General features: G+C 37.6%; 1 protein-coding gene across 1 annotated transcript; it reads left to right on the plus strand.

Annotated features, from left to right (window-relative positions):
- On the plus strand, positions 3,935-7,364 carry LOC109227265 (uncharacterized protein At2g39795, mitochondrial). Its single transcript, XM_019392357.1, has 3 exons — positions 3,935-4,208; positions 6,067-6,395; positions 7,093-7,364. Exons 1-3 carry the CDS (start codon positions 3,990-3,992, stop codon positions 7,250-7,252), a joined length of 708 nt encoding a protein of 235 aa, XP_019247902.1. The 5' UTR covers positions 3,935-3,989; the 3' UTR covers positions 7,253-7,364.

Below are 8,934 nucleotides of genomic sequence, written 5' to 3' on the forward strand. Positions count from 1 at the left end.
TATTTTCAAGAACTTATCTACCCTTTTCAAGTAGGCGTTGCCACTGAAGTGGTGAGGTTGTGACAGCCTGAGAGTAATACTTGACTGGTTCTAGATCTAAAGGAAACTAAAGAATTTAGCTAAGAATTCCCCACAGACGACGCCAAATTGTTTGACCAAAAAAGTGTTAAACTCTTTGATAAAACCAATTGATAATGAGATAGAAGGTAAATCTTAGCTAAATATAATCAACTTTAGATTTAGACATGATGGGAACTAAAATCAAAGGGACCGAGTTTATACAATGTTCTTAAGAAAGATTGCAAGATGCACAACAAGCTTACATCTTTGATATATTCTTCCATATTTGTACAAGCAAAGAAGATAAGGGAGGAATCTCGTTGACAACTGCAGGATTTAACATTATTGATTCATCCATGGGGGATGCCAAGATATGTGATCAGAAATCTGGACTTCTTACTTTTTCTCCCAGGAGTTTTCTCTTCCTTTTCTCTTCCCCCCTCTATTCTTCTGCCTTTTCCGCTTTATATACTATCTATTTCTCCTTTTACTCAATGGTTCTTAACTAGCGTGCCTCCTCATGAATCTTTGATATATTCTTCCATATTTGTATAAGCAAAGAAGATAAGAGAGGAATCTCTTTGACAACTATGGGATTTAACATTATTGATTCATCGATGGGGGCCGCCAAGATCTGTGATCAGAAATCTGGACTTCTTCCTTTTTCTCCCAGGAGTTTTTCTTCCGTTTCTCTTCCCCCCTCTATTCTTCTGCCTTTTCCCCTTTATATACTGTCTATTTCTCCTTTTACTCAATGGTTCTTAACCAACGTGCCTCCTCATGATTGCACCTTTCCTCACTCACCCTAATGTTACTTTCCGTGGTGTGAGCCTTCTGATGACCCTATCTCGGCCACGGCCGTGATACTCGTCGCCATTACGCTTCATGGGCATGACCATGGCTGGGTCGACTTCTTACCACTCCTATTGATAACCATTTGATCAGATTTTGACCCGTACACTAATAAATTTGTAATTGTAGTCGTCTTTAATTTAGTTTAGGAGTCCTACTATAATGTAGTCATTCATAGGTGCAAAGTACTTATTTACTATTCTAAGTGGATAATTGCAATAGATACACTTGGTTTTCTTTACTTTAAGTGCGAATAAATCAGGTATGCAAGATAGACCTCAGTTACAAGCCGACGAGTTGAATGAATTAAGAACTGCAATCATATACTGAGTTTGGTGATACTTTTGTTGGAATATGTAATCAAAATTAGACTATGAATCTTTCTTTTTTACGATAGAAGTATTTGGGACGGCTTGTGCACACTCGATCCACCAACATAAGTATCGGGCAACTTTGACAACCAAGGATTAGGCAGATGGGAAGAAATAACTTAGTTTTTTTGTCTCTGCATTGATATATATCACTTAAAATTCTGTATCCACCTCAGGACTCAAAGTTATTGAATTTTGATAAAGTAAAAATTAAATGGTATATTTTGCTTGCAGGAAGACAAGAATTTGGTTAGGCACATTTGAGACAGCAATCAGCAGAAGATGCAGCAAGAGCATATGATAAAGCAACAAGGCTTATGTGTGGTCCAAGGGCTAGAACCAATTTTCCATACAATTCAAACATGCCACAGACATCTTTCTCAAAGCTTCTCTCAGCTACTTTGACAGCCAAATTGCACAAATATTACATGGCTTCACTTCAAATGGCCAAATACTGAACATTGAAGAAATCTCAAGAGAAATAAAAGATTCGATGGGAGGCTAAGGTTACGAAGTAAGGTCAGCTGGTTAAGGAGTGGCTTGAATCAAATCGTTTGTCTAGAGAGGGTGTAGCGATAACCTTTTATTCTGGCGTAACAGCGGTAGAACGTAACAAAATATTACGGCCGCCTAACATAGGGGACGGAGGTACGGACTGGCAGCAAGGAGTCAATTGAATGATCAAAACATCGGTTCCTCAGCACAAGAACATAGAATCCAATCTTCACATGTTGATGTACTAAAAAATGCACCCATTCAAGAACATATTGCCTATGAAATGAAACAACAAATGGTAGTGCAAAGCCATAAGTATTGACACATGATGTGGAGAGCATACCACAATTTGTGAAGCCACTTGAAGATGATCACATAGAACAAATGATAGAAGAACTGCTGAATCATGGGTCCATTGAGCTTTGCTCTAATGTTACTTCTCAATAAAAAAAAATTATAAAGCAATGTGTTGGGCAAGCTTGCACGCATACCTCGACTATTTCACCAGATACTTGTTGATGTTCCTCCTCAGTGATTGTCTCCTCTCAGGCCTACATTGTGTCTGAACTAGAAAGCTATCCAATTTGCTAATTTAACCCCACTGGCATAAGTACAAGTTTTTTCATGAGCCCAGTGCCGGCTCCAAGCACAAGCCACTAAGGCAAGTGCTTTAGGCCTCCAAATTGGGGGGGCCCATTTTTCCATAATTATTAATATTAGGGACTATATTTATAGGATTTTTTCTTTAAAAAAAAAACAAATATTGAATTAAATTTTGATTAAAAGACAATTTGTGGTATATAAATGAGGTGAATTATGAGGTAAATTAGGTAATAAAATCAACACATTTACCTTAGTATGTGAATGTAGACTTTATTTTGGATTATATTTGACTTACTCAGTAGGATATATAACCCAAATTCTGCTTCTCTATTTGGTTTTTTCTCAGAAAATAAAGTTTACTTTACTCCGTTTCCTTATTCTTCAAAGAAAATTATTATTTTGTCAAAACTGAAAGCCTGAGGTGTGTCGGACAATGTATTGCATATTCTTTTTGTTCATTCCGAAAGCGCAACAAGCAAATTGAAGCAGTGAATCATCAACATCTAGAACATGTTCTATTGTTTTAGTTTTTTATTATATTTATTTAAATCTTGAATATTCCTTAAAACATAATAATCATTCAGGTATTGTTGGCTAAGACTTACTTTTTACATTAAAAGTGATCAGAAATATAGTAGTAGTGGAATATAATATTTTAATTGATATACTTAATCAGATAAAATACTGAATTCTTTTTCAAATACCTGTATTGCTTATAGAATAATGTTAACAGTTCTTTAGATGAAAGACGTTTTCAAAAATAAAATTGATAAATGTTATTTAAAATCAACAATGTCTCAAGAAAGATTAAACAAACTGACTAATAATTAATTATTTTGCAACTCAAAATGTTAGAAAAATAATCTTTCAAATAAAGTTATATAAGAAGTATTTTAAAAAAAAATTAAGGCCTCCTTTTAAAGTTTCGGTTTAGACTACCGAATATGTTGAGCCGCCCTTGCATGAGCCTCTCTGTCTAAAATCTATACATCATTAGTAGGTAGCCCGTTTCTTTGGTTCCTAGAGTTGTTGCTTTAAGAGAACCTTCTATCAGTTGTAAATGATGTATATCCAGTGTACTCTACTCAACGCCACCCTTGTGGTAGAAAAAAAATGTTACTGCATTATTATCATAAGCATTACATATGTATTCCAGAGCACTTCTTTCTTTATTACGGCATATTACATTTATGAAAAATTTCGACTAAATACATATGCTACCTCCTAAACTTATCCGTTTCTCTCATTTTGACACAAGAATGTGGACTTGTTCCTATTAAACATTTAAAATAAATATACCTATTATACACTTTTTATTGACATGGCATGGTGTGTATAATACACCCAAAACTTCTGCCACTAGTCAACATATGACAAATTTGATTCATTTTGCAAAGTTCAAACAAACTTGGACCTTTCTTAATAAAAGAAAATTTACCTGAGAGGTCTTAGTATAAAACTTCATAACCTAGGAGGAGCAAAATGCAACCCCATCAAACTAGACAGGAGGCTTTTGTAATACCCAAAAACATGAATGGCGCCCTTATAATTCCATCTAAATACCCTAAAAACCCCTCAAAACCTCTTCAAATTTTCAGTTAGGACTCTATGTTCATGGCGGCATTTCTTCGAGCATCTCGTAGATCACTTCTTTCGTTTCAATTTTCTCACGGCCAACATTCCTCTCTCCATTATAGCAAATTCATCTCTCAATTTTCCAGGTCTCACGCATCAGAGGCAACCCAAAAATCACCATTTGAATCAAACATACTCAGAATCCTTCGCAATGAAGTCAATTATCAGTTGGATTACGCCCCTCCCCACCCGGTAACTCTTCAACCTCGCAGTTTATCTATTGTTCCTTTCTGGAATATTTAGGCTAAGTATCCTACTTTTTGGGTTTCTTAGTTATGACACAATGTTTTTAAAACAACATTTTGGGAACATTTATATTAGGTTTGCAAGGGTACTTAAGTTTGGTTGGAGATTATAGGAGAGTGTAGTGAGGTTCAAATTCTAGTGGAGACAAGAAACACTAGGTGATTTCTTCTCATTTGTCCAATCCTGGGAAAGTTACCTAGTGTATGGGTCAAAATCTATCTTCAGAATACTTTAAAATAAAATGGAATTGGTGAAACGCTCCCAGGCCGTCGCGTGTCGAAGTGATCTAAGAAATGGTGAAGGCCGTGGTCGAAAAGTCAGCAAGGGCTGAAGCCGAGGAGTCATGAAGGATCGAGGCCGAGGTCGGGTACCCTTGGCAAAATTATAACTGATAGCTTCAAGATAGGATATGAAAGAGAATATTCTAGTGGATATTCTCTGCTCTTGTATAGAAATAGACTTCATTTGTAAAAGATACTTTGACTTTAGAGACAGAAAATTGGGTCTCATCACAAGCACACAAAAATAACCTTTTCACTAAGATTCTTGCTTACACTTTTCCACTGGATCCGAGATATCTGGGGCGCTTATTCATCATTCTCGATTGTCGGAAAGAATATTTATTACTTTCATCCTTTCTTGTTGTTCTTCACTATTTAATGCCACATTACTTCTATTTTGGTTCTTAACTATTGACTGTGGTGTACCGTCATAGCTTTTGGAACAGATCTACGGGCTATTTATTGCACTACAGGGAATTTCTTTTTAGGATATTATTATTAACTAAGATTAACCCTCATTTGTATAAATTTAATTAGTTGAATCAAGATCTATACTTTTGGTCAAACAACTAGTACCTGTGCTGGTGGGAGGCAGCGGGTAGCCAATGGAATTAGTTGAAGGTGCGCAAGCTGGTCCGGACACCACAATCATAAAAAAAAAAAAAAAAATGTAGGAGAGAGTAGTGATAAGTGTGAGACTTAAAGGATCCCCTTGTCCTGAAGACAAAAAATTGAATGGATGAATGGTACTGGTCCAAATGGAGCGAAACAGATATAGAGGATTCAATATAGCTGGCTCCAGCTAGTTCGTATTATGGAATAGTAACAGTAGTTGTAGTAGTAGTATTATTATCTCTTCAGAGCAGAAGAGAGAAATGGAGATGTTCTTACTGGAGAATAAGACTTGCATGTACAAAAGGCTTAGAGCAGCACCATACTTGTAAAAGTAGCTACAGGGGTAGAGCGGCCACTTTGACATGCTTTTGGTTCTATAAGCTTGTCTATATATGTGTTAGAATGTCTTCAGATAGGTGCATATCTTTGATATGTCTAAGCTGCTTCAATCATCCGTATGCTTGGATGTATGTCTTGAGTCATGATAATGCAGATACAATTCACTAATCCTTATGGAGAAATAAATTAGTATAACTGACTAGTCTTTTCTATGGTGTAATTGGTTGCTCCTGCAGTTGAATCGTTTATCAAGAAAGCAGAAGGTTCCTTTAATATGAACGGACTGCAGATCCTAATTTTTCCATCCTTTTGCTTATTGTAATCCAAAGAAAAAATGATAACGAGAACTAGAGAAATCATGTATTTCTTTTGAACCAATTTGCTTTTGCTATTCTGCAGTGATTAGTTATGCTTTAAGAATCTCTATTAGCTTACCTGTCTGTCGTTTTGTAGTTTGTGGATAGGCAAGTGTAACTTAGCTCTGACATTTCTTTAAGCCATTTTAAATGTTTGACTGTGGTGATATTTGCACCCTATTGTTTCTCACATTTTATGTTGGATTTCTCCAGCCTGTTACAAAGTTTAACACATTCATGGTTGAAGATCGGCCAGGCGAACAGTGGATTACCTTGAGGAGAAAATTCGGCAATGATGAACATATCAAAATCGAGGCAACGATGTTTGATGGATCAATTACTGTTCCAAAAACAAGTGATGAAAATATTGGGGAAGATGTGCGGCTTCACATAAGTGTGCTAGTTGACATATGGAAGGGTGAAGGTAGTGAGTTCTTGGAGTTTGTCTGTTCATCCTGGCCAAATTCCTTAGAAATTCAGAAAGTATACATACTCAGAAGCGATGGTTCTCCAGCTCAGCCTTATATGGGGCCCAATGTTAGGTATGATACATCTTCTTACTTTATTATATAGTGTATGTGCTACACGAAAAATTTTATTTGTGTCTCACACAACTGACACTAGTTGTATGAGGCCTCTTTTTTGTCTCACAAGTGTGTGGTCCCAAAATTTTGTGGACCCAATTGTGTAAGATATGGGTACACAAATATGTCAGATAAAAAGAGGCCTCACACAACTATCGTAAGTTGTGTGAGACTCAAAATAAAATCACTCGTGCTACACTCAGACTGATCTATTTCACTCATTTAAAAAGGGAAAATCCCAAAAAAAGGGAAGAAAAAGAGTTGAAATCTCTTTCTTTTCTTCTTGTTAATATTTTCTATCTAAATTTCTGCTTGCAAGGCCTTAAACACTGTTTCATGTTTAAGGACAGCTATCAACTGTCTTGAATCAGATCATCCTAGTAGCCTGCTACACTCTTCTTTAGAAAATAAAATAAAAAGGGAAAGCTGTGTCTAAAGTTATTTTGGGTAACTGCTCTAGTATGAGAAGTGTGGACTATGTTGAACATCATATTGTTGCACTTTTCTCTGGACATCCTCTACCTATCTATGTCGATCAAAATTAGTAGTAGAACTTCATTCTAATAAATTGTCTCTGTTAATTATTTTGTTGCAGTTTCTTATGGTTGTGCGTGTCTTTTTGTTATTTTTATATATTTGTTTTGTGTTATTTCAGGGATTTGGACAGTGGCTTCCGAGATGGCCTAAATGAATTCCTAAAGACGAGAGGCATAAATGATGAACTTTCTGCATTCCTACATGAGTTTATGATGAATAAGGATAGAACTGAAGCAATTGAATGGTTGAGAAAAATCCAGTCTTTTATCGAAAATTAGACACGTCTCTGCTCTCTTAAATTCTCAATAAAATTGATATATTGTAACTTATGATTAGCTTTGCTGTATTTTTCGCATGAGATTTCTAGTCTTATTCTGACTTTCGCATTAACCTGTGCATCAGTTAAAACTTTGTAGGCATAAACGATGGGGTTATGACTAGGTAATAAAGAAGATGGACTCGAGGTTTTCCCCTCCAGTGAGTCCAATGTGATTAGTTTAAAATAAGTTAAATGTATTCTCTGCCTGAAGAGTGGTTACAAATAGGCTCCTGCTCATGGATTTGGAGATTATGAGGAAGCTATGAAAGAGGGTTGGGTATGGTCTTTCTAGGATCAAGTGGGCAGCTTTGACTAAGTTGGGGATAAGCTGCTGGCTATGGAAGCATGGAGGAGCAGTGGGGACGCGAGTGGTATGTGGACCGCGACTGCGAGTTGCATTAGGGAGGCTGCTAGGGATTGGGGGTCTCGAAGGGCCCTTATGGTGGCCGCAAAGGGGATTAGTGGTGGAGCACTGAGGTCCAAGGTAAAGTGGAAGCCAAGAAAGTGGCTTATTTAAAGCTTGTGGAAAGCATGGACGAGGAGGAGAGGAGGATGAATAGGGAGCAGTATGAGGTGGCTAAGAAGGAAGCAAAGTTAGCAGTTTGAGCACTTGTATGAAGAACTTGGAGGCAAGGGAGGGGACAAGAAGCTATACAGGTTAGACGAGGTGCGAAAGAAGAAGGCACGTGACCTGGACCAAGTGAAGTGCATCAAGGATGAGGAAGGTAAAGTGTTGTTGGCCGAGGCTCTGATTCGACAAAGATGGCAGACGTGCTTCCATAAACTCCTGAACCAAGAAAGGGATAGGAACATTGTGCTGGGTGACATTGAAAACTCTGAGAGCCGTCGAGACTTTGGGTATTGCCTGTGAGGCCCCTCAAAAAAAAATCCCTATTAGTCCGAGACCACAAGCACACTCACAGGTCGCTTAAGTGTCATCTTGCTTTTCACGAGGGGTTAAGGACTGTAAAAAACTTAGATGATCATGATAATACGTTTAGGAGTTGTATTGGATACTGTTGAGGGCCTAAGTAGATACCTAGGACTAAGCCATGTTGGGAACTATGCAATGGGCTAAAGTTTCAGGAAAAATTCGCACAAGGTCCGACTTCAAGCGCATGTTGCTGCCAAAATATAAAGACTTAAGAGGTGATCTACCTATCAAACTAAAGCGCTTTGAGTCTAGTTTCCAACGCATCAAACCATTCCTCATTTGGATATGTATACAGAAAGTTATGGCCATTTTACCAGACCTATTTCATATGTGCGCCCAGGTGCGCGACCTCGCTTATTTGGGAGTTTCTGCCTTGTGTGCGCGGCCAGATGCGCGGCCACTTGCCCAGGTGCAGCGCCGCGCACGTAGGAGACATATAAATACCCCCAAGGCCGGGTAGGGAGAGTGTCTAAGTCATTTCTTTGAGTTAGGGCTTGCTCTATCAATGGGAATCCGTCCCATGCTTCCCTCCCATGAACCAAGGTAATGTTTTTGGAGTATTTTGAGTTGATTATTACTCCTAAACACTTATATTAACAAGGATTAATTTTGAAGATCCATAGATTTTCATTCAAATCCCCAAATTGGTCAAGAATACTACAAGTGGGCATTCTCTAGAGTTTTACTACAAGAGGTATGTCTACCAT

The sequence above is a fragment of the Nicotiana attenuata genome, chromosome 6, assembly GCF_001879085.1.
Source record: "Nicotiana attenuata strain UT chromosome 6, NIATTr2, whole genome shotgun sequence".
Taxonomy (NCBI): domain Eukaryota; kingdom Viridiplantae; phylum Streptophyta; class Magnoliopsida; order Solanales; family Solanaceae; genus Nicotiana; species Nicotiana attenuata.

Bases quoted from the DNA above. Each gene is read 5' to 3' on its own strand.
- LOC109227265 (XM_019392357.1), top strand. From the start codon at position 3,990: ATGTTCATGGCGGCATTTCTTCGAGCATCTCGTAGATCACTTCTTTCG. The intron at 4,209-6,066 runs GTAACTCTTCAA...GGATTTCTCCAG, and splicing joins ATTACGCCCCTCCCCACCCG to CCTGTTACAAAGTTTAACAC. The intron at 6,396-7,092 runs GTATGATACATC...GTGTTATTTCAG, and splicing joins TATATGGGGCCCAATGTTAG to GGATTTGGACAGTGGCTTCC.